The sequence below is a fragment of the Panthera onca genome, chromosome A1 (assembly GCF_046562875.1).
Source record: "Panthera onca isolate mPanOnc1 chromosome A1, mPanOnc1 haplotype 2, whole genome shotgun sequence".
Taxonomy (NCBI): Eukaryota; Metazoa; Chordata; class Mammalia; order Carnivora; family Felidae; genus Panthera; species Panthera onca.
In genome coordinates, this window is record NC_138339.1 from 112,620,645 (window position 1) to 112,646,835 (window position 26,191).

General features: G+C 37.7%; 1 protein-coding gene across 3 annotated transcripts in view; it reads right to left on the reverse strand.

Moving 5' to 3' along the window:
* Positions 1–26,191, reverse strand: part of RAB3C (RAB3C, member RAS oncogene family) — a 313,810-nt gene that overhangs the window by 155,479 nt on the left and 132,140 nt on the right. For all 3 annotated transcript variants that reach the window (XM_081790178.1, XM_060635732.3, XM_060635731.3), the window contains exon 3: positions 2,722–2,840. In XM_081790178.1, coding sequence (XP_081646304.1) covers positions 2,722–2,840 — 119 coding nt within the window. The remainder of the gene's footprint in view (positions 1–2,721; positions 2,841–26,191) is intronic.

The following is a 26,191-nucleotide window of genomic DNA, read 5'->3' on the forward strand; positions in this document are numbered from 1 at the left end:
GAGGCACCAGCAGGATATCCAGGTGAAGAAATATTTTGGGCACCTGGACATGCAACACAGCAGCTTAAAAGATAGACTGGAGCCAGAAATGTAAACTTGGGAGCCATCTGGTGTAAGTGATAAATGATGTGTGTGAGTGGATAAGATAGGCAAGGAAACTAAAAATGAGCCCACTGAACAAACCATGGGGGTACACTTACCCTTGGCTGAGTGAGGGAAATCTTGGAAGTAGAAAGGGAAGCAGTCCTAGAGTGAGACAAGAAGAATCTGGAAAATACTCCTCCCCTCCCCCACCCCAAAAAAAGAAACAGAGCTTCAAAAACGAAGAGTGAGTTAAGAGTCAAATAAGGAGTTTGAGGAAGAGGAAGACTGATGTAGCGCAGGTAGTCTGTTGACAGGTGAGGAAGCCTTGGTGGGGGAAAAGCTGGGTTGACTGGAGTAAGTGGGGGAAGGTGTGGAATAGGGCGTATGGTCACTGAACTTCTCTACATCATTTCTGATACTAGAGTCAGGAGTATAGAGAGCTTGGGCTCCTGGCCTTATTGCCATTTGGTTTTAATGAACTCAATTCTTGAGGGTGCAAACAGCATTTGGGATCCTGAAGTTTGAAACGTGATTCAGGAACGCTTCCTGCCTGGGACTACTGGGTCTCAAGATTTCCTGGAGGAAATAATCAAAGTTAAAATGACCATTTTGCACAGCAGTATGTGTGCTGGAGCTGTGTGTGACAATTAACTAGATATCGCCACACTCATAATTGAACCAGCCTGTCTGTCACTGATTTGAAATGGTACTTTCATCATAAACTAAATCCCCATATGGATTTGTGCCATGTTTGGACTCTCTGTTTCCTTCCATTCTGTACCAAACCTACTGGTATTTAATTGGGATTGCCTTTAATTTAATAATTAATTTGAGAAGAACTGGCATTTTTACAATATTCAGTCTACTAAAAAGAAGAGTACTTAGGCCTTCTTTTATGTGCCTCAGTGGAGGATCATTACTTTTTCATATAATCCCAAACTTTCCCTTTTCAGTTTATAGCTAGATATTTCCTTTTTGCGATGCTATTGTAAACGTATCATTTCTTGCATTGTGTGTGTGTTTATGTGTGTAAATAGAAAAGATGTCGGTGTTTTCTCGTATGAAAATTAAAATGTAAAAGACATAATCTAAAGTAAGTTGAAGATTTTAATAGCATCCAACCTTCATTGAGCTAATACACATGTAAAAAAAATCACTTTTGGGTACCTGGGTGGCTCAGTCAGTTGGGCGTCCAACTTTGACTCAGGTCATGATCTCACAGTCTGTGGGTTCGAGCCCTGTGTTGGGCTCTGTGCTGACAGCTCAGAGCCTGGAGCCTGCTTCAGATTCTGTGTCTCCCTCTCTCTGTCCCTTCCCCACTCATGCTCTGTCTCTCTCTGTCTCAAAAATAAATAAAAACATTTAAAAAATTTAAAAAAATCACTTTGGATTATACTATCATTTAAAACAGAAAAAAATACAGTTTATTTCACTTTTAAAGAAAATATTTCTGAGAGAGAGTGCACACTCAAGCAGGGGAGAAGGGCAGAGGTGGGAGTGGGGGGAGATAGAGGGACAGAGAGAGAGAGACAGAGAGACAGAGAGAGACAGAGAGAGAGACCCAAGCAGTCTCCACACTAGCACAGAGCCCAACGTGGGGGACAATCCCATGACCCTGGGATCACAAACTGAGCTGAAATCAAGAGTCATGTGCTCCAGTTTATTTCACTTTTGTATAGCTAATGCTTCCTTGCAGAAGACAAGCCATATTTTCAGTTAAAATATGGTATCTGTTCAGTCCTGGTACCAGCAGCAGGAGCTCCATTTTCCTCCCAATACCACACAAAGCTCTAGCGAGACTCTGGCTCTTTCCACAAGAAAGCAACTCTGCTCAGACCTGCTGCTTGAATCCATGACCGTGACCATCAGCTCTTCCATGTCTCCTCCCAAGGTGCTGGTAGAAGAAGCTGAAGGAAGCTGCACCCAAGGGCACACGCTCTCCACTGCAAACCATACTCACCACGGACAGAGGGGTTTTCATAGAGATGGTGTAGCCATGGGTCAGAACATGCTTTGGTTTTATCTCTGCATTTATCTCAGTCCTTCAAAACTTTTCAACTTGAAGAAAAACTGAAAACTGTTTAACAAATCTAGACAAGGGGTCAGCAAGCTTTTGCTGTCAACAGCCGGATAGAAAAGGTTTCAGGCTTTGTGGGTCATATGGTTTCTGTTACAACAACTTAATTAACTCTGCTGTTGCAGTGTGAAAGCCATCACAGGCAATAAGAAAATGAGCATGGCTATGTTTAATAAAACTATTTACAAAACAAGCATTGCGCCAGATTTGACCTATGGTTCTCAGTTTCCTAATCCCTATATTAGACCAGTAAACTTCCAAACTATTCATTATTTATATTAAAAAAAAAATCAGAAGTCTCCATGGAACTAGGCATGACAGGATGCAAAGCACTGGAAGGTACAAAATGTAGAAAAATCACCAAAATGACTTCTTCTCAATCCCTAAACAACAGCTCTTAGCATAGCTAGTACATGTCTGCTTTATGAAGCATGAGGGAGATCACAGTATACAATAAGTACACATATTACATTGCAGTGTGGTCAGTGCTTTGAGGAAGAAGAGAAAGTTGAATGAAAACACCATTATGATTAGTGATGGGAGTATTTGCTCCTACTTACCAATCCTGTACCGCATTGAAGGATTCTTCATTTGTGATGTCATACATCAAAATAAAGCCCATGGCTCCACGATAATAGGCTGTGGTGATAGTTCTGTATCTTTCCTGGCCTGCTGTGTCCTAAAAAATAACAATAATGATCTCTCAAAAAATAAGGCAATAAATGTTTTAGGAAGTGATTATTCCAAAAACAGTCATAATAGAGAGTCTAAATTGTGCTGGCAATGTATAACTATATATCTTTTTAGTCTTGTTTTCCCTAATGATTTCCAGATAGCAGCTCTACAATATTATGAAAAATTATTTTTTTGGTAGAGATCTAGCTCAAAATACCCCTTCTACATATGTTCACTCTATTAAACAGAAGATCACTATAGAAAATAAAAGAAAAAGAAAGATTATACATATCAGAACCCTGTAGCTTTTTGTATAGTTTAAAACCAGAAGAGTTCATTAGCTCCATCATTATGTATTTATAATCTAAGCAGAGGCCACTGTGGGGGGAAAATAATTTTATGAAAATTCCCTGCTTTTAAAAGCATACAGTTTAATCTCAGCTTATTCAACTGTAAAATGAGAATAAAAATATATGCTTCCTGTGGATGTTTGAGTCAAGAGATTTGGGGTTTCTGTCTTCCTGTTACACGACTAGGGGAATGTGGACAAGCCACTTAACCTCTCTAAAGTCTAGCATGTTTGTTAGGATCATGTAAAACAGTATATGTGAAGTGCTTCACACAAAACCTGGCATACGAATAGTGGTCAACAGATGCCAAGTACTGGCTGTTGTTTTTGATGGCTGGGGAGTCAAGGCTAGCCCAAGAAGGGAGATAGCAGCTTACAAATACAGGGGTTCAGGGCCTGCAGAAGAGATGGCATGCTATGGTGAAACCTGGGAATCAGGCAGATACATCAGTGAAGTCACCTGTATATGTCATGTATACTTTAGTGTAGCTCAAGAAATAATTCCTCAATTCAACTGTTTCTTGCCCCTTTGTCTTCATAGGATCTAGGCTATCGCTTATGACACCATGCTCCCAGGTTTTCTCCTTCACTGCCTTCCCGGGAGATCAGGCTCTGATTTCTCTTTGCTAGTACTGTAGGTGCTCAGCACTTTGGAAAGAAATGTTATCTTCCTTCTGAGTTCAGTCTGGATCGTCTTTCTCTTCTTCTCCCAGGAATGTCTCCATTGCACATGGAGTATAACCCAGGTCGCCCTAATAGCCCTTGTAGGGAAAGCTGATGTGTTGGATGACACAAGAATAGGATCCTTTGTCATCAAAATGAAACAAACATCTGAGTGTCACTACAGGGATGGGCTCATGTTGGAAATGCTATTCCTCACCCACAGGTATTCTCCTGTTTAGATGCTTACACCCCACCATAGACTAACCCTAAGAAACATGACCCTGCTTACAATTTTCTCCTAGTCTGTGTGGTATATTTTATTTGGCCCCTGCCATTTCAGAGAAGGGTGATCAAAAAAGGCTAAGGAAATCAGCAAGTGATTCCAGGAGAACATGGGGATATGAAGAAGTTGAGAATTAGCCAAGCATGTGACTTTTCATGAAGCCAGAACAAGGACCAGGGAGATGTTTATGAGATGGTATTAGGGAAATACAGTTCCAAAGATAGGATGAAAACAAATTATGGTACCTAAAATAGCAAAAATAGAGCAAAATCTGTGGAAAAGATCTTTCAGAACGTATCACCATTGGCTGAAAACAAAAAGCTAAGTACAGACTTTACTGCATGAAAATTTGACAATTCCTTGAATATAAAAAAAGGTATAAATCAAATTAAAATGATACATAATCAAATAAAGTGGAAAATATATTTTCATAGTACCAGAAGACCAAAAGTTACTGTCTTTAATATGCTAAGTAGTATTAGAAATCATTAAGAAAAATGTTAAATAATCTAATTTAAAAATTATTTATATATAGGCACATAAATAGCTAATTAATATTTAAAAAGAGTTGAATCCCAAGCATAATAATGCCACATAGGTGCATGCCTCCATAATAGAAGTTCCCTGGAACTTACGTGAATGTTTTATTTTACTTTGCTTAATATTACATAAATATGAAAATGTAGACATACAAGATAAACATTAATATCATCAGCTGCATATAATTGAGATAAATATACAAATTTATCAGGCAGAAAGAAGCCAATCTTAAGCTTATGTGGATGTTCTTAGATATATGTTGGATTTAATTCAGTTAACATCATATCCAATTGTGAAATAAAGAAGAAAGTTAGAGAACCAAATTCCCAAAGACTATGTTTACAAAGCATGGTATAATCTGAGATTGTGTAATAAAGTTTGGCTGTTTGGGGAACTAAACTCCTCATAATTATTTTAAAACATCTACTTTCATCCTGGGTTCCTATTTTCTAGAATACACTACCTATAAAATTACTTTTTTTTTTTCTTATTGTGAAGTAACTTTAAATGGTTTTCTAGTCCTTGGTACTGTAATGTTATTGTATGATGACAGATAGTAGCTCCACTTGTAGTGAGCACAGCATCACACATAAGACTTGTTCAGTCAAGCATTAGGGTTAGGGTTAGGGTGTTGTATACCTGAAACTAACATTGTGTGTCAACTATACTCAAAAAATTTTTTCTTAAGTTACAAAATGTGTAAAAATTAAAATGATAAAAATCCTGAAAATAAAAAAAGCTTTCTAGCATTGAGTAGTCTTCTCATAGGTTGGGGACCCCATTCCTGCTGCCCTCTCTATATAACAGACAGCTTTCCCCTGATTTTTCACTAGGAGAAAACAGCCAATACACCCAAGGCACTGCTAAAAGGTGACCTAGACTCTTTCTGTCAAGCATGTCTTCAAAACAGACACTGAATAACGGTGTGCTGGAAAACTATGACATCCCCTTCTTCTTGACCTCTTCCAGTGATGGCTTCTCTTTTCTTAAGATGTTAATTTTATTTTGACAGTAAAGAAACCAGTTCTAGCATTATAAAACATTCATTTCAGTCTCTGTGCTGTTAATCTTTGAGAGAGCAAAAATCAAGGCCCTATTGTACTATGATTGATATGTTACAGGGAACCACACAGTTGGATAGCCATTACTAAAATTTAAAAGTAGAGAGAGGGGTAGCCAGCTTAAAAAAAAAAAAAAAAAAAAAAAAAAAAAAAAAAAAAAAAAAAAAACAGCTTATAAGAAAACCAGCTTATAAGAAAAAAAAAAAAAAAATAGAACCTTTCAGAAAGCACTCAAGTCACAGCAAGGGTCAGGGCCTTCTACTCCATTCTGATTTGAACCCAGAAACACAATCTAATTAGAGGTAGTTGTCACCTAAATGCTCTTAGGAAGAATAAGAACTTCACCAAATAGGGGAAGTATATTAGGAAATCTTCCCAAATACAAAGATAACAACAAAAAGAGTAAAACTAAGCTAAAAAACCAGACACCAAGTTGGTTCTTCATTGGTTTTGAGCACTGAAAACAGCTTCAGAATTACAAACTCATTAGCATGTTCTTTCCCATGGTATCAGGAAGAAAAATAAGTCAGAAAAACACTTCATTACATTTGACATTTACTAATGATGATAGAAGGTTATATTTGAAAGAAAGAAACATTTTATAATGTCAAGTGCCACTAATGTAATTAAATGTGAGCAGTCTCAGAAGGTAACTGGCTACAATGGTACCTCTTCTCAATTTGTTCAGAAAAATGGCTCCCAACCTTGGTTTTGCATTGTTCCTCTGCTCAGTTAATTCTGATAACTGGGGATACCTGCTGATTTTCTATAAATGTAGAGTTCCTATAATTGAAAAACACTACTGGAAATCTCTTACAGAGAAAGTGAAGGATAAAAATATGACTAAAACTGAAAACTTTCTTCCATGAAGGTTAGCTGTCATTTTCTTCTCTTTTAAGAAAAATAAAATGATTTTAGTTGGCTTAAATATTGTGATTTCTCATCCACATTTTTAAGAGGAATTTTTGGCTTTAATGATAGATTTGATTAGCAAATACTTGAGTGCATGTCAAGAAAAGAACTGTAAAATATAAAACATTAGCAGCTTGATAACTAGTAGCTAGGAACATTTTCAGTTTGAATTTTGGCATTTTGATCTCTGTCTTTGCCTTAAATTTTTTTCTGGTGAAATATTCTATTTTTTTTTATAACTGTATGTATTGCATTCTCAAACCCTTTGGACTTACGCAGAGATAACATGCAGCTTTAAGATAAAGGAAATAGCTTTCCATTGTAATTTGATTTTTGTTTTGGCAGTTACTCCTCTCTGAACTGGATTAAAAGGAAAATAAAGTAAACATTAGTAAAGGAATATAACTCAGATAACATCACCACAACTAAAACACATTTTTTGAATGACTAGACAGGGAAAAACATATTAAAGAATAGATAATCTGAATACATGATAAAGTAGGCAATTTTACATGTGAAGAAATGCAGTTGAACACATTGATGTTAGTTGATCAACAAAAGTAATTTAATTAAACTAGAGGATATAATATGTGATATTATACGTGTGATATAATGCGTGACTTGTGACAACTAAAGAGATTTTGACAGCAGAAATGAAAGAGGAGGATCCTGCAACCTAAGACATAGACACACTTCACTAAATTTCCAAACAGACACAAAGATATGAAATGGAATAGTCAGCAAGCCTCCAAGCAAGTAGTAATCTCTTGTAGGAATTATTCTGAAGCATCAAATGAAGATTAAACGATGCTTAATACAGTTTAGTAACAGTGTAGATTGATTGACCCATTGATTCTTTTGTTCATTCATTCAAAAAACATTTCATGAACACGTATTACCAGTTAGGGACTGTGATTGGTTTATGTTAAATTTATTCTACCTATGGGAGACATACTTTTATAGATTTCAAAATTCTACACATTAAAAGCATTTCACTAATCAGAATATCATATTCCCTACATGTCTATGAAAAATTAGGTAAAATCATGAAAATACCATTTCTAAAGAACTAGACAGACTAGAGATTCAAAAATGTAAATGAGACCACCTCAGTGGTGAGGTTCTCTCAATTCATAGCCACTGTATGGGGTGTATTGGGTTCCCTCCAAAAGATATGTTGAAGCCCTAACCCCCAGAACTTTTGAATCTGACTTGGAAATAGGGTCTTTGTAGGTGTAATCTAGTTAATATGAGTCCATTCCAGGATAGGGTGGGCCTTAATCCTACGACTAGTATCCTTTGAAGAAGAGGAAACAGAGACACAGAGCACACAGAGAAGGTCATATGAAGGCAGAGGCAGAGACTGTAGTGATACATCAAGGAGCCAAGGAAGCCAAGGGTTGCTGGCAACCACCAGAAATAAGGAGAGAGGGATGAAATGAATTCTCTGCTAGAGCCTGAGAGAGAACGTAGCCCCGTCATCACCTTAACGGGACTTCTAGTCTCCAGAACTGTGGGACAGTACATTTCTATTTTTTTAAGCCACCCAACTTTCAGTACAGCATTGCTGCTGGAGTCACTGACTCCAGTCTGGAATCCTCATGATCAGGGCAGAAGCAATATAAATTTCACAGCTACCCACATACCCATTTACTACTTTACAAAAGACAAAATACGGAAAATTAAAGGTAGCCTTATTGAGGAGCCTAACACAGTCTTGCTGCCTGAATTCATGAAGGATGCTATGCTAGAGTGCATTACTATATTCCACTTATGTAAAACTAATTCTGGGGGTGCCTGAGTGACTCAGTGGGTTGAGAGCCCGACTCTTGATTTCAGCTCAGGTCAAGATCTGAAAGTCGTGGGATCGAGCCCCGTGTGGGGCTCCGCGCTGAGCATGAAGCCTACTTAAGGTTTTCTCTCTCTTTCCCTCTGCCCCTCTCCCCACTTGTTCTTTCTCTCTCTTTCTTTCTCTCAAATAAAATTTAAAAAAATTCTGTTCACAAAAAGGTGAATTGATATACCTCTGGGATTTTAAAAAGTAGACTTTTATATATTTGCACACACATACATATATGAAGGAAAGAACAATGTTGCTTGAAATGACAAAAATTATATATTGCTTCATGTTGGTATTTTACCCCTAAATGAATGACATGCTATTATAGAAAAATGCAAAGTCATGAGGTATTCTGAGACATGACCCTCCAAAACAAAAGCAACAACAAAATGGTGATAATCACATATCATTTTTTTTTGTTTGATGGTACTTTCCCTCAAGGGTTAGGTTATTTTTTCATTTTCATGAACAGACAGACATTAAGGAGATTGCATATAGTCTCATAAATATAGTAAGCAAAACAAGAAGCTTAAATATTTTGTTTTCTTACTGCATATTTATTTTTGGAATGAAGTAAAAACTTTTTTCTTAACAGCAGTTAATCTTCTATCAAAAAAAAAAATTTACAAACCACTCTTCTCTACTGACCTGGTACAAACAGTCCCTTTCAATTCATTTACACACACACAATCATCTGTAAATCAAGCCCACATTTTAGAAGACAGAACTAACAAACTGGCCTCTAAATAGTTCTTCAATCAATTTAGATGTCCTTCCTACCAACTGTCCTTTATCCATCCTTCTTACACTAGTTTATTGATCAGATTTTCTTGTCATGATGTTTAGCTTTGAAATACCCAAACCTTCATTTTATAATGGCATCCACTTCTAAGTAAAACCTAATAAAATAAGCCTGAGGCAGAGGATAAAACTTGACCTATTATTTCTTGGCAGTGTTACCATAGCAATTCATCTTCCCTGGAAGAGAGGAACAGTCACATATAGCTCTTTTATTGGCAGCCTTTGACTCCATTGTCAGGAAGACCCTAACATATCAACCAATAGTATGTTTCTGCTCATGAAAGTTAAGACACTTTCACTAAACACTAACCGCTCTTGTGAACTCTTTAAGACCTAATAAAACTCACAAAGCTGTGTAAAAGGCATCTTCACTCATTTTATTTAAGAGCTTGCTTTCTAAGAATGATTAACACAAAGACAGAGAAAGATGCCATTTTTGCTTTCTTTTTAATTAATCTCTTTGACATACTTCTTCCCAGTGGGATTTTGATTATGCTCAATTTTGTCAAAACCTGGGGCATAATACTCAAATGCAGGCATGCTCAAAGCTTTTAGTCAAGATGGTGATTGTTTTTCTTCACAAAACACGATCCAAAATGCTTACAATGATCAAATGTTCTGTTTTAAAAGATAACAGGCTTTTCAGTGGGAATCTTATTGTTGTCCTAAAATTGGCAACAAGACTCAAACTAGACTCCTTGCAAAGGGATGGAACTGTCACTCACAAAGCCACATGCCAGTTGGAGTGGGTTGGATGGGTGTCTGTGTAGGCAATGGGAGTACTGATCTGCATTTGTGTGGGGTTCTTAAGACCTGGAGAGAAATGGCAGGGTAGACAGGGAGGCAGGAGGGAGGTCTGACTTCCCACTGGTTAACAGGTCTAGGCTATGTGAGTTTCTCATGGATAAATAAACACCAAAGCAGGTAGCTGTGTTTGAGACATCTTGCCATTAACCCACTTTGTGAGAAGACTGTCTCCTGGATGACGTGCATGAGTCTAGTGGTATACTAACAGGGAAAGGAGGCAGCTGAAGGAATGTAAGAAGGGAAAGGACCCTGAGCAAACTTCCATGTCATGGCACTGAACAGCAGGAGATCCCTGAAGGGCTCCCTGAACATCCTACATTAGAGAACCAGCATTTGGCTATATGTTACACAAAAGGTGTGGACAACAGGACAGGCTTAGCTGGCGAAGCTAAGAAAGAATTATAATTCATCTCCCATTAGATAAAGCTGTCTGCCGTCTCCCTGTCTCCCAGCTCTCCTTCCACTTTTGACATGGGAAGAGTAACTACAAAAAGGAGGTACAGAAAGGGTAAAAGAGTGGGTCAAACCCCTTTTCTTATTACACCACCAGTCCCTAGGAATATAGCCAGGATTATGATAAGGAAAGAATCTGAGTATTAAATTGGATGTGACAAGCGCATTTTAAACTAAGCTCTGGGCTCAGCAATACTGAGTATTTTTTGTTTTTGTTTTTTAATAAGCCTTATATCTTTTAGAGAATTTTTAGGTTCATAGTAAAATTGAGTGGAAAATTGAGAGTTCCCATATACTCTCTGCATAGCCTCATGCATAACCTCCCTCATCGTCAACATCTCCCACCAGAGTAGTACATTTGTTGCAACTAATGAACATACCTTGACATATCATTATCACTCAGAGTCCATAGTTTATGTTAGGGTTCATTCTTGGTGTTATGTATTCTGGGTTTGGGTTTGGACAAAATTATAGTGACATGTATCCACTGTCACATTATAGTACCATACAGAGTAGGTTCATTGCCCTAAAAATGTCTGTGCTCTGCCTGAGCTTTTACTTTTAAATAGGAAAAAAAATGACTGGAAATGGTATCTGTTCAAGTTGTGGTTTGAGGATGGACATAGGACATTGAGCACAGTGTGACTGAAACAGGATTTCGATAGACATAATACTAATGTGTGATATTTAACATCAACGGATTTAGACTTTTCACCAGAGTAACCACCAGTGAAATAGAACAATGACAACATGAAGAATGGAGACATTAGCAGGACTTCATACGTTTCAGGGTATATTCACATTTATCATTTTATTTAATTATTCTGAGGTAGTAGACCATTTTATAGATGGTAAAACTGAGAAATAGAGAGGTTAGCCACCAGTTCTGAGTCATAAAAGTATTAAATAACAGGAATCATACTAAGGCCAACCTTTTCTCACACACGGTCTACTCCTTCTCCCAAATTTTAGGTTGACTATTGGACAATTCGGATTTTTTTTTCAGTCTGGCTCTATGTTTGATGTAGTCATTTGGCTATTTAACACTTGTTTCATGTATGTGCTTTTTGATCTTTGTCAGCTTCACTTTTTCAAACTCCATTCATTCTTTCACCAGTGGTAACCATGACTGGTCCCAACACTCTGCTAAAATGGTTCATGCTAAAGTAATCAGTGACATCCTGACTGCCATATCCAGTGGTTTAATTTCTGTTTCTCATCCCAGTTGTCCTTTATCAAACATGTGGTACCAATGACAAGTCCTGATTTCTTTAAACCTGTTCTTCCAGAACATGGTTCTCTAATTTAGGGTGTAAAAAGTCAAGATAGTATTAAGCATGGAACAGTGCATAACATTGTTATGTAGAGTGGGAAAAGGTAGCTGTTAAATTATTCTAAGTATTTGAGTTTGGGGAAATAAAGATATTAAATTTTTATTTTAAATATAAACTGTGGAATTTTAATAATCACCTTATATATAACAGATAAAACTTTCAAACTAATAAAGGAAATAATGAAATTGGAGAAAATAAAAGCACTCAACCAATCCAAGAAAAAGCAGGAAATAAATAAATAGAATCAGGATGGTCAAGGCAAAGTCATAAAATAAGATGGCAAACATATAACCATATATAGTGGTAACAGGGTAGATATTAAAGGGCCAATTTCAACAGTAAAAAGTTTCTGACGCACTAGATCAAAAATCCTATAAGAGGGAAAAATGTATTTAAAAACATTCTGTGAATTCAGAGCTGAAACAGACCTAGAACATTTAGATTCTCATTTACAAATCAGGAAATGAAAGCCCAGAGAGGCCAGTGAGATAATCAAGTTCATGCAGTTTATAAGTGCCGAATAATCAGGCGCGTGGGTGGCTCAGTCAGTTAAGTGTCTGACTTTGGCTCAGGTCATGATCTCACAGTTTGTGACTTCGAGCCCAGCTACGGCTCTGTGCTGACATCTTGGCGCCTGAAACCTACTTGGGATTCTGTGTCTCCCTCCCTCTGTGCCCCTGCCCCACTCACATACTTGTCTTTCTCTCTCTCTCTCTCTCTCTCTCTCTCTCTCCCTCCCTCTTCCCTCTCTCTTTCTCTCTCAAAACTAAAGAAACATTAAAAAAAAATTTTAAGTGCCAAATAATCAACAATAACCCAGATTTCCTGACTTGAAATACAATTCTCTGTTAAAATATAGTTTTCTGTTTTTAACAAAAATGTACCTAATCTTTATAGACTAAGTTCTGTTTGCACCTTCATTCTTTCTTGAAAATACAAGGTCTATGTCCCAGACTACTGATATTTTCTCCTAGAGGGTAGAGAAAACTGTGATGAATAATAAGGGTCAAAATATGACAATTAGGGGTGCCTGGGTGGCTCAGTTAGTTTGAGCGTCTGACTTTGGCTCAGGTCATGATCTCACACAGTCTGTGAGTTCGAGCCCCAAATCGGGCTCTGTGCTGAAGGCTCAGAGCCTGGAGCCTGGTTCAGATTCTGTGTCTCCCTCTCTCTCTGCCCCTCCCCCTCTCACATTCTGTCTCTCTCTGTCTCAAAAATATTAAAATAAATAAATAAAAATAAAATAAAATAAAATATGACAAAAAAATACCACAGGTGATCTTTGCCTTGACCTAGCCTTATGAATAAACAATTTCTTGTCTACTTATATTTCTTTAAACGTATGGAAGTGAAGTAATGAAGGATGAGAGAGAACACTGGATAACTTGATTTTCATCGTGGAAAATTTGTGAGTTTTGATGTTGTAATCAAAAGATGAAAAACACCAGTGACACACGAGAGAATTAATTGCCTTTAGTTTTTTGTACAAGTTTGACTTGAGATATCTGTGTTACAATGATGGGAATGTGGTTCTTAGACACAAGAATGTGGCCAAGGTCTCCTAGGAGAGTGGAGCTATTTATAGTTTCCCTTTGAAACGATGAAGATAGGGTGATACCCTGGCACAGGAAGATGAGAGAGGATGAAGATCAGAGGCCCGTGCAATGCCTTTCAGAGCTAAGAAGCAAAGGCGAGGGCAAACCGAAGAAGAAAACTCAAAGACTTCCAATTTTCTTTTGAAAAATTAAAGAGGAAGGTTACAAATCCCGTCCGCATTGTTGTGCGGCCGCAGAGGGTGGGGGCACCTGTCCTTTCTGTCTTGTGTTTTCAAGCCCAAGGGAACTTCAAAAAGAAATAAAAATATCCTATCAAATGGCCATTCTTTTATTCTTCTGGACTATTTTAACCAAGAATAAGATGAATTCTTAACTTAGCCCAAGCAATTTAGTGCCTAGCCAAAATGAACATTCGGGCTCAAAATTTATATAAGGAAAAAATCAGGTTGTTTTAACTAATCAATATTTTGTCTGGGTTGGGGCGCCTGGGTGGCTCAGTCGGTTAAGCGTCCGACTTCAACTCAGGTCACGATCTCGCGGTCCGTGAGTTCAAGCCCTGCGTCGGGCTCTGGGCTGACAGATCAGAGCCTGGGGCCTGCTTCCGATTCTGTGTCTCCCCCTCTCTCTGCCCCTTCCCCGTTCATGCTCTGTCTCTCTCTGTCTCAAAAATAAATAAACGTTAAAAAAAAAATTAAAAAAAATATTTTGTCTGGGTTAACTTCTTGGTAAAAACTAACCAAACAACATAAATCTATATTCCTAACATTGGGCTGGGTAGTGAAAAAAATACAGAATAAACATCCATGAGAGGCAATATCTAAATCAAATAATTTGCATTTCCAGTAAACTGACAAAATGAAAGTTGTAAAAGCAATCTGAGAAGCTGGCTGTATTTGAAGAGTTTACTGTGTGATGGGTGAAATGTGTTCCAGGGGAATCCAAGAAGGGAACTGGAAAAAGCTCCAAGAAAAGGTAAGGCAGGTTCCCCAGTGACAGGTAGGTTTTGAGGGGCTGAGAGGAGGTGATCAGCAGACAGAACCACAGTCAGGATGATAGAGAAACTTGGAGATAAAGCAAGGAGTGAAGAGACTGGCACTGATGCTCTCCTTTGTAAATTTCTCTTTCACTAGTCCCCAGTGGGGACTAAAACAATATTTATCCGTAAGTACTATAAAAGAGCTTGTTCTGCATCTGAAAATTCACCTGGTGATGTAAATGGAAAGAAGAATGCCCTGTTTCCCTTTTAAACTGTAGTGTCTGGTAGGGAAAAAAAAATGGAGAACAGATTCTTATTTCTTCTGTAGCAGGATGCACAGTCTGAAATGGAAGAGAAAAAAATGCCATCTATGACCCAGTACCAGCTGGGTCAGGTAGTTAAACCCCTCTGAATTTTCACTTTCTTTTTTTTTTTTTAATTTTTTTAAATCTTTATTTATTTTTGAGAGAGAGACAGAGTGTGAGCAGGGGAGGAGGAGAGAGAGAGAGGGAGACACAGAATCTGAAGCAGGCTCCAGGCCCTGAGCTGTCAGCACAGAGCCCGACTCTAACTCCTGAACCATGAGATCATGACCTGAGCCGAAGTCAGACGCTCAACCAACTGAGCCACCCAGGTTCCCCTGAATTTTCACTTTCTAGCTAAAAGAAAGATAATATGATCTACCCCTTAAGGTTGTGGTAAGGATTAAGTAAATTCATACATCTAAAGGCTTCTTGCACACACTAGGTGCTCAATAAATGGAACCTCTTTTATATTTTTCTCCCGGAAGCAGCAACATGTGGAGGACAGAGCAAGGGTTTTGGTGTTAGAACAGCTGGGGTTCCTGCTCTGATATATATACTGTGTGGCTTTAGAAATATCACCAGACCTCTCTGAGCATCAGCTGAATGATTTCCAAATTGAAATCTTTACCTGATACTGAGTTGAACTGAAAGCTGCAAATAAGAAAAGTACTATGCGAGCTATAAAATGCTATAGCTAGCATCATTATTGCTTGTGTTAATGATGGTAAAGAACTGAAGCAAGCATGTCAAATTCTAAGAGAAAGTGTCTGTTAAGATGCAAATGGACTGCTCAGTAGAATATTATTCCTCACTTATCCCACCCTCCACCCTCGGGAAGGAGCGGAAATAAAGATACGAATCCTTCTGAATCACCCAGAATCCACATGCCCTCTTTTTCTCTCTCCATGCCCCGTTACATAAAAATGGAACAGATTTCAAAGAAGAAACACACAATGAAATCTCTATCAGGACTATTACTTGATTAGGCTCACAAATTTCTTTAAAGTCCTCTACACTTTCTTATTTTTGTGAGTGTCTTGACCATCATTGAGACAAAAGGCCTAATGAATCACAACAGTGTTTCAAGGTTAAAGTAGTGAGTTCCACATCTCAAACTACGGTGCACTGAGGTAGATAAGAATCATTTCACAATGAGTATGATGTGTGATGAATGAAGTCTCTAAAAGACACAGGGAGACAAAGGGAAATGAAAATGTAGAAACCAGATGCTACAGAAACAGAAGTCCCGTAGCATCTCATTACGTGCTCCACACAGGGAAACAGCAAGCTCGCAGCAGGCAGCTGGCCGTGTAACAGACATGGGCCGTGAGAGGATAAAATCATTGTCTGTCTTCTGGGGAGCACTGGAAAGCCAGAGAAAAGAGATATCAGGGAAAGGATGTTTCCTTTGGAAAGGCTTCTGGACCAGAAACAACACCGCTATTACTAATGGCATACATTTCTCTTTTATAAGTGGGTCTAATATATTTGATTCTTTATGAATAGCCTGCAACGTAAATGATTTTTAAAATATAATGTGATGATATTCCTTCCATCCACGTGGAATGTCTAAACATCAAAGCAATCCTGAGTTGCTGACTATGGTTTCACAAGTTGTTGAGTTAGTGGAAAACATTAATCCTATTGACTGGCATTTGGGAAACAGGGAAAGTCACACCCAGGCCTCATACAGCATGGGGCAATTTCACCCATGACCCCATGTGACATAACATTTCCATAAGAGGTTACATAGGATTCAATTTTATAAGGCACAAAGTCTTTCAGGGCCTCCTATAATAGAGGATAATTGCAAGTAAGGCTTCAAGATCCCATAACTAAGTAGGTGACAAACCTGGGCTTCTTTGCCTACATTTTTTGGCTATGTTGAAACCATCAAAAGATGGCTTCAATTGGTATTTAAGCAATTGTCTCTTTTCTGTTCTATTCTGATCAGATACCAATGCAGAGCTGAATCTGACGTTCGGCTCTATAATTGGAGGAACTGAAATCAGAGATGAGGTCAGAGGCCAGCCACAAAGATGATAGAGTTAATGAGAGATGTGCTCATGGAGAAAAAAAAAAAAGCAAGGAGGCTTTATTAAGTCTCAGGAGTCTGAATAGTGACTTCCTCCAAAGATGAAGATATACAAGTCTTTCTGATACAGCATGGGAAACAGATTTTTTAAAAATAAATCTTTATTCAAGACAGGAGTGGACTTACTGGTGGGTGGGAGGAAATAGGGCTGGACACTGGCTGCAAGGGCTGGGGAAGCTAGGAAGGCAGACCCAGTGCTGAGGACTGACTGTGAACAGTGGACTCTCCTCTGGAGAGGGAAAGGGAAAGAGGCCAGTGTGGGGAGGGAAGACAGGCCCATGGGCACTAAGGGCCCCTTTACCATTGTTACTATGCAGACTGATTTCGAAAGGGATAAAATCTAACCATAGCACTGTATATAAACAAAATCTCAGGGAGGCCAAACTCATATTAAAACTTGATACGATCTAAATATAGAATAACATCCACAGAATTTATTCAACCTGAATTCCATTTAAGAGTTGAATCTTCTACTCAGTGAGAAAAAGCAAATTTCCAGAACTTATTATAAAGAAAGCAGCCACTTTATGTCTCCAGATGAAATGAAAAAGAACCTGTATTGAATTGCAGCTCCATCACTTACTAGAAGTATGTTAAACACTCATACCTTTCAAATGTAAGAAGAGAGGTTAGCTAAGACAAAGAAAACCATTGTTGATGGGGAATAAAACCTATGGATAAAGCAACATTTAGTTTTTATCTTTCATAGTAAAAAAAGTTACCAAAATCACTGCATTACAAATAGATTAAATAGACCTAAGTCATTTGCCAAACAATCTGGCAGCCCATAAAAGCATTTTTCCCACATTTAAATTTCACTGACAACATGGCTGCTGGCATGAGAAGCCTGAAAGGGCATTAGCATTCTGACTATAATTCCGTTTTTTACTTTCAACGCAAAAAGTTCTTTTGGGGCTTGTATGCCAGACAAATGTATTTTTCTTACCATGCCAACAGACCCTACTGCTCGAATAGCTTGATAGCAGAGTCAGAGAGCAGATGCACTGGCATCTACCAATTCTTTCCTACAGGAAAGACAGAAAGTTGTCCAGCTGGGTACCACCCAGGCTGGAGTATGCCAGGCTTGATGCTCATGCTGTGCTAATAAGGTCAGGGTCTGATCCCTGTGAGTTCTTTGTTCTGCCTGACTACATGCTCAAGCTGGCCACTCATTTCACAAATGTGAGGGAAAGGTGGATGGGCAAGGCAGTAAGGCTGGATTTGCACAGATCCCTCATCCTTTACAGAAAGACGAATGAATGACTCTTTACACCTAAAGACCACTTTAAGCTGCTGAAGAACATGACCACTTGGGTCAGGGTTTCTTCCCTTATTTTGCTATTGCCAACAGCAATAAATTCTGATGTAGCTCAGACTGGTTTGTATGGACAAATAACTGGAGCTAACCTCACATTCAGGGAAGTTTTAGGAAACCTCTTCTTTTGGACAGGCTTACTCATAAATTATAGTTGCTGTGTTAACATAGTGCCACACTCTGAGAGGCTCTCCTTTAGTATATTTGGTGGTGAATTCTGGGAACTGACACTGTCTCCAAGCATGCCTGCCTTGGTCATTCTGATGCTGGTAGTGTGACTAACACTGGCTATCCGTGAAGAGTAGGGACACTGGGGTTAGGTGACTGGTGTTCACACTCTGACTCCATCACTTACTATGTGATCTTAGAAAAATCAGTTAACCTCTCTACACCTCAGTTTCCCCAACTGTGAAATGGGGATTATGATTGCCTACCTCCAAGGTTGTTATGAAGAATAAATGAATGAACACAGGTTAATTGTTTAGCACAGGCCCTCAGCAATACATGCTAAATATTACTACTCCCAGAGGCTCTTTCATCTTTTTTTTTAAGTTTCTTTCTGAAATGCAATGTTTGATATAATAATATGTTTCACATATAATTCACATATTTTCTCTCTCAAAAATAAATAAACATTAATAAATTAGCATTAATAAATAAACATTATGGTTTAGGTTTACAGAGTTGCTACAGAAATTCATATGTATACAAATTCATATACACATATTACTTGGATTGTATTTTATAGGTATTATAGACCTAATTCTTGTATGCCATTTTTTTTCAAACCACTGCTAATCACTCTTATTTAAATAAAATGATAAGTGGCCAAGAGGTAAAGATGTCTTACAAGTTGTCATTCCGCAGTAAAATAGGATCTTTTCTTTTTTTTTTTTTTTTTTTTTTTCAAATGGAAATGAGATTACTGCTATGGTCTTCCACTTTGCTTGAAATTTACAGGCAAAAATCTCTCAGCTTTAATATTTCTTTCTGCCAGGACAGCAACTTCAATATGAAGTGTCCAAGGCAATTAAAAAACAGAGACAAGCAAATAAAAATTGGCAATTGCCATGGAAAGAAAAGCAAATAAATAATGACTAGGATGTTCCTTGGGACTTTATCCAAGTTGGGTTTTGCAAAGGGATAAAGCCCTTTGCCTCAATGGTTAAAAATGATTGGAACTGTATAGATTGTGATCAAAATGGAGAACCAACTAATACAGAAATCAGTCACTTGATGTATTGGTGATTACTTCATTTCTGGACATGTTTGAACATAGGTTTTGTGAGCCATGTCAAGGATGATTCAGAAAAGAGTTAACACATTCTGTAAGGGATTAAACTATACAACAAGATTTTAAGAAGAAAGTTGTAGATGGTGCCTAAGCTCTAAAAACAGAGCATTGGAAGGTTAATGTTTTTGATAACTACCAAGAAGCAGAGGAGTTACTAAACATCTTTAAAAAGATAAGGACCTCAGATTTTATACATGTTTTATTTTTTTAGCCTTAGGTGGAAACTCCAGAGCAGAGATGTTTTAAAACCAACAGTCTATAAATAGGTGTATCCTCATTATATTACAAATCTGCATTTTCTTCTAATAAGTCTTTTAGATTACTGATTTTCATTCTTCCTATTGTACAAGTTTAAATGATTCCATAGGGAGATTAGCCATTTATTTGTAAATAAATATACAAATTTGGGATGGATGCCCAAGGCAAAAGTTGGAAAATATGCTTTTCCAGAAGGTGTTCAAACCTTCTGCCTCTAAGACTACTGTCCCACAATGTATAGTGGGAACTGACTGATTTTTCTTCTTAATTAGTAAGATAGTAAAGATTACCATCCAAGGTGGCCACATAGACTACTCCTTAAGCAAAAAACTGTTTCTATACTTGATGTCTCCTTTACACTTGTATTCCTAGGTCATTTGGCAGTTATTGGACTAAATTATTTTAATTTTAATTTTTAAAAAATTGTCCCACGTATCCCCCAAAACATCAGAGAAACATTATGAGTCATAAAGTCATAATTTTATATGGGAGGCACCGAAGATGTAATGCTTGGAATCTCCCATGTTGAAACGAACTGCCAGGCTGCCATGAGAAATGTGAAAGCAAGAGGAAGGGGATGGGCCAACAAAAATGCAGCCTAAGCCTCCCATCATAGGAAGACAGACGGACACTTTAGAAACAAGTGCATCAAATTGTGCGTGTACAATTGTGCATGTAAAATTTAATTTGCTCCATTTCCAGAAACAAGTTAAATTAATTTATAAACCAAACAGCCCCTCTCCAAAGAAAGAGGAAGAGAGGGAGGAATGCAGAGAGGGAGGCAAGAAGGAAAAGAGGACAGAGTGCTTGCGAGCAAGTCATTTTATTCAAGGAGTCCTTCCAGCAGTAAGTTTGGGCATCATCTAGTTCTTCTCCATGCACCCAGTTCCAAGAAATTTCTACTCCCTTTAGAAGAAGACTTAGCTCGGAGCGCCTGGGTGGCTCAGGTGGTTAAGTGTCTGACTTCAGCTCAGGTCATGATCTCACGGTTTGTGAGTTTGAGCCCCGCATCTGGCTCAGTCAAGGCTGACAGCTCAGAGCTTGGAGCCTGCTTTGAATCCTGTGTCTCCCTCCCCTGCTCTCTGCCCCTCCCCTGCTGATACTCTGTCTATCTCTCTCAAAAATAAATAAACATTAAAAAAAAATTTTTAAAGACTTCTCTTTAGCATTATTAATATTCACTGAAAACCAAATTTATTTTATCTCAGGGGTGCCTGGGTGGCTCAGTCGGTTAAGCGTCCGACTTCGGCTCAGGTCACGATCTCGCGGTATGTGAGTTCGAGCCCCACGTCGGGCTCTGTGCTGACTGCTCAGAGCCTGGAGCCTGTTTCAGATTCTGTGTCTCCCTCTCTCTCTGACCTCCCCCATTCATGCTCTGTCTCTCTCTGTCTCAAAAATAAATAAATGTTAAAAAAAAATTAAAAAAAAAAAGAAAATCAAATTTATTTTATCTTAGATTTTATCTTAAATTCAAGTACCTCTTACCTCCTTTCCTAATGAATAAAATACCCAAATAACACAATGTGAAACTCATCATCCAAATTGTTTAAGAGTTCATAAAAGAAAGCTAATTCTTTGTAAATTTCCAGGGATTCCAGCGAACAGTGATATTGCAAAACACCTAACCATAAGACAGAAGAATCTAGTTCACACTTGGACCACATACTTCTCTCCAACTGCTGTAAATGAAATTCACTTGTGAGCAGCTGTTTTCCTCCTGTGGGTAAAGACCACTTACCTAGTTACAAAATAAGAACACAAAAATTACCCTATGTGATATATTATTCCATTAATCAGTTTATCTAAAAATACTTTGAGAGCAGAGATTCCCTGAAAATCATTCTACCTAACATACAACCTAATGCCATAAATAAACAGATGGTTAGAAAAATGTTATTGAAGAGTGAGGGGAATAGTAAAGGATCACAGTGATTATCAAAAATAATAAGTTATGATTGCCTTTGTTTTGATGAAATTCGCTCACAATATAACGTTTCTCCAGCACTCACTCTGAAAAAAGCAAAACTGATATCATCAGCTACATGCTTGAAGTTCTCTCTGATTTGATAATATGGGTTTCTTATGGTATTAATTAATGGAGAGTACATTACTGCCCAACAAATCAGCCTTTCCAGTGTTTGGCAATGGTATCACCAGTCCTAATTCAAACTGGAGCTAAATTTCCAGCTAAAGAATGACTGAAGGTTACAGCAATTAAAAAGAAGAGCAAACTCTTCTTTAGACTTCTGGGAATATGGCAACTGAAATCATTCAGATAAGGTAAAAGTCACTTTACCTATTTATCACATCCCTTTTTGGAATGTAATAGAACTTCAGCACCAGACACATTCAGCATGGTTCATTGGCACAATAGGTTTTCATTTTGTTTTTATTTTTTATCTAGTCTCTTAGCAAGTTTGATGTCTATAATAAATACATTGTCTGTAATACTGTGAATTAAATCTCCAGGACTATTTATCTACTCATTGAAACTTTAAACTCTTAAATATATCTTCTATTCCCCCACCCTCTTGCCCCATTTTATTCCCTGTTCTTACAAATTCAGCTTATTCAGATTCCACATATAAGTGATATCATACAGTACATGTACTGTACTTTTTTGGTATTTGTATTATTGTTTTTGCTTACTACAAGACCCTCAGTGCTTTCAAGAATTCTGTGTTTGAGATTATTTTCAGCTATTTGGATTATTTCTCACCTCACTAAACAAGGAGAATTTTTTTTCCCTTTTCTGTAAACAGAGATATCTAGGCAGTTGATCCTTTCAGAGTCCTTTAATACAGAGCTCTCGCTGCTTCCTCTTATCTGAGTAGACCAGCAGGCAAACTTAAGAATTATGAACCACAAATTATATGCAAACCCAAGCAGTATGCACTTAACAAAGATTTCATGGCTCTGCAGTTTTCATAATTACATTAAAATCAGGCGTGTCTCTCTTTAAACACCAAAATGTGTTTTTATAAAGAAATTAGATTCAGGATTTGTCATTAGGAAGTAAATAAGCAAGGATTAAAATGGCATTTGCTGTGATGAATTAGTGGCTCTAAGTAAGTAATCAGCAGCTATAGTAAAGCACACTCCCGCCTGGAAGCAAGGAATGGGCTTTGGACTTGGAATCACAGCTTCTTTCAGAGTAGTGGACTCAGTTCTTCCACAAACTCCCTCTGAGGCTTTGAGAAAGTCACATCATCTTTTGAGTTTCCTTATTTGTAAAGTGACATGACAAAATTACATAATTTCTAAGGTCACTTTCAATTCGAAAGACTCCGAAGTTTAAGCCCTTTTTTTGTTTTTTTAATGTTCATTTTATTTTTGAAAGAGAGCATGCAGGCAGGGGAGGGGCAGAGAGAGGGAGACAGAGAATCTGAAGCAGGCTCCACACTATCAGCACAGAGCCTGATGTGGGGCTTGAACTCGGGCCCCAAGCCCCCCCTCCCGTTTTTTTTTTTTTTTTTTTTTTAGTTTATTTCTTTATTTTGACAGAGAGAAGGAGAGAGCGTGCATGTGCATGCAATGCTGGTGCACGCATGAGCTGGGGAGGGGCAAAGAGAGAGTCCCAAGCAGGCTCTGCACCAATGTGGGGGTCCAGCTCAGGAACTGTGAGATAACGACCTGACTGGAAATCAAGAGTAGGACCCTTAACTGACTGACCCACCAGGAGTCCCACTAAGCCTTTTTAAAGGAATTTACTTCACTGGAGAATTTACATTTAATACACACTGGAAGGTCTCTACAAAGCTGTTTAGTACACTGATTTTTTAAAGAGTTTTATAAATTTCAGGGCACTGATTCTCATACCTTACCAGGCATCAAAACCTAAGGAGGAAATTCCTGGGGTCCATCTTTAAAAACTGATTCAATGGGACAGGGGTGAGCACGGAAAACCTGCACTTTGTATGACCCTAGAGGAAATTCTGATGTGGGTGCTCTGTGGACTTCACTTTGAGATTGAATTAGTAGTTGTAAAGAAGTAAAGCAATTTATTCAAATCCTGGCTTAATCCCTGGAAAAACTACAACGTGATGTTAAGACACAATCATTCCAAACAAAAGCTTCTCCTGCCCTCAGAAATATGAATAGGAAAGAATACATTTGCTGCGATTCATCAGGAGAGTTCAAATGTGGCTGCTACATATAATTTCTGACTTATCCTTTTTGTCTTTTACTAAAAGTTCTTTACGTTTCTCCTCCTCACGGAAATCACTTTAAATACCATTTACCCTGAGTATTCGTTAACCCAACAAATAGGCCGTCTTGGATTTTTCTGTCAAAAATTTCTGACTTCTTTGTCTCCCTAAAATTTAAATTTATCCAGAAATAAGGGTGACTCAATACTAGTTTATCTCAATACCTCAATATGAACAGGATGTTTTTATTTTATACACAAAATCACAACAAACTCCAAATACATACTGGCTTAGCTAGGAAAAGTAATTTACAAAGTTGGAAAGATACACAACAGAGGTGTTTACAAATATTCAACAAAGACATAGGAAATTCTTCATAAGATGAATATTTATAATACATAAGATGACAAATTCTCTTCTCATATCCTTTTATTCTAGGCTAAATTAAAAAATAACAATAGCATAATGAAGAAGTGCCATTGCAGTGGAAATAAATTGCAACAACATGTTAACATTTGGATTTTAAAAATATTGAGGGAAACAATGAAAAAACAAAAGAGAATACACTTTATAATTCTCTCTCTGTATGCATATTCCTCAAAACAGAGGTCAGGATTGTGCTTCCACTTGGGAAACAGTGAAAGAGGAGTATCTCAGACAATGATAATGCTCCATTTCTTGATTTGGAATCTATCACTCAGATATATACTGAATGGCAAAAAAATTGAAAATGTGTTTATATTTCTATCTTGTTTACTTTTCTGTGTGTATGTTTTGAAAAACTGACAGAGGCCTCCATTATTTGATTATTTAGATTTTATTATTAGTCTATTAAACTATTATTTTATCTTTAAAAAAAAATTCTGTTTCTAATCTCTATTCACAGTCCAGGTCAACATCAGGTCTATTCCCAGCAGGTTATAAAATTCCACAATACGATCCTAGTTTTGTTTCCTAAAGTATACAGACTTGGATATTAAAAAAGATTAACTGAAAATGTATAAACATTAGTAGTTATCTCTGGGGGCTTCTTTAAAAATTAGGTTTTATTTTCTGTTTATTCTGTATTTTCAAATTTTCTACAAAGGCTATTGCATCTTTTATCATTTAGAAAGAAAAGAAAGGAGAAAAGGAGGAAAGGAGGGAAGGTAGGAGGGAAGGTAGGAGGGAGAGAAGAGGAGGGGGAACAGGACAAGGCATGTGTGTGCGGCAGGAAGGAAAGAGACAGACAAGAGAGGGAAGGAGTGGGAGAGAGAGACACCAGCTGGAAAGTGCTATGGCAGACATGAGGGGGTGTCTGGGACACGGAGGTATACAGTGGTGAGAGGTATGGCTGCCTGACTGCTTGAAGGAAGCACACAAGGGTATGGAAACTTTGCAGGAAGACGTATAGTCTAAAGTGCACTAGGGTGTGGGAGAAAATGGCCTCTTCGGGATGTACAAGGAGTCTGCATGGATGACCTATATGGCAGTGACGCTGAAATTGTGGCTTGCAACCCACCAGTGGGCCACAAAGTCAGTGAAGTGGGTCATGGACAGCATTTTAAAAATTAATAGGATACAAGAGAAAATATCACTATACATCACACATAATAGGTGTCATTTTAGTCTGTGTCTGTGGGTGTATGTGCAAATTGGATCATGATGTAAAATATATTTTTGTTGTAGGTGTGGTCAGAAAAGGTTTGAAGCTATTGCTGAGGTCTGGGAAGTCATGAGTACCCCACACGGGACAGTATACTCCACACTGCATCATCATTATTCTCTTGTCAAGATTTTTTATGATGAAATCTATACATATATACATGTATACAAACACACACACACACACACACACACACACACACACACACATATATATGTACATATTCATGCCTATATTATATTATATATTACAGTATATATTATATACTATTATATATAGTATATACGTAATAATATATGTACAATAAATATACATAAATATATATGTATACATTCCTATCTGCTCCAATTGGTTAGGAAATCAATTCAATGCAGTGAAACATTGTACAATCATGCCCCCAAGGACAGGTTGAGGGAACTTACAATGGTCAGCCTAGCAAAGTAGAAAGCACTTTGTCGTTCATTGCATGTAATTACATATATCACCTTACTTGAGGTTAGACTAACTTTACAGGAGATGTTCAATGAATATCATCCTTGTTCTGTAAATAAACAAGTTGTGTCTCAGAGAGTTGGAGGAAACAATCTCAAGTTTACCCAAGAGATCTTCGGGTGAATTCGCTGTTTCTGAAGCCCTCTCTGAATAAGTTCCATTCCATTCAAGGTTAATGTCACACACATGCATTCTTTTGCTTGTCTCTATCCCTTACAGTACAGAACA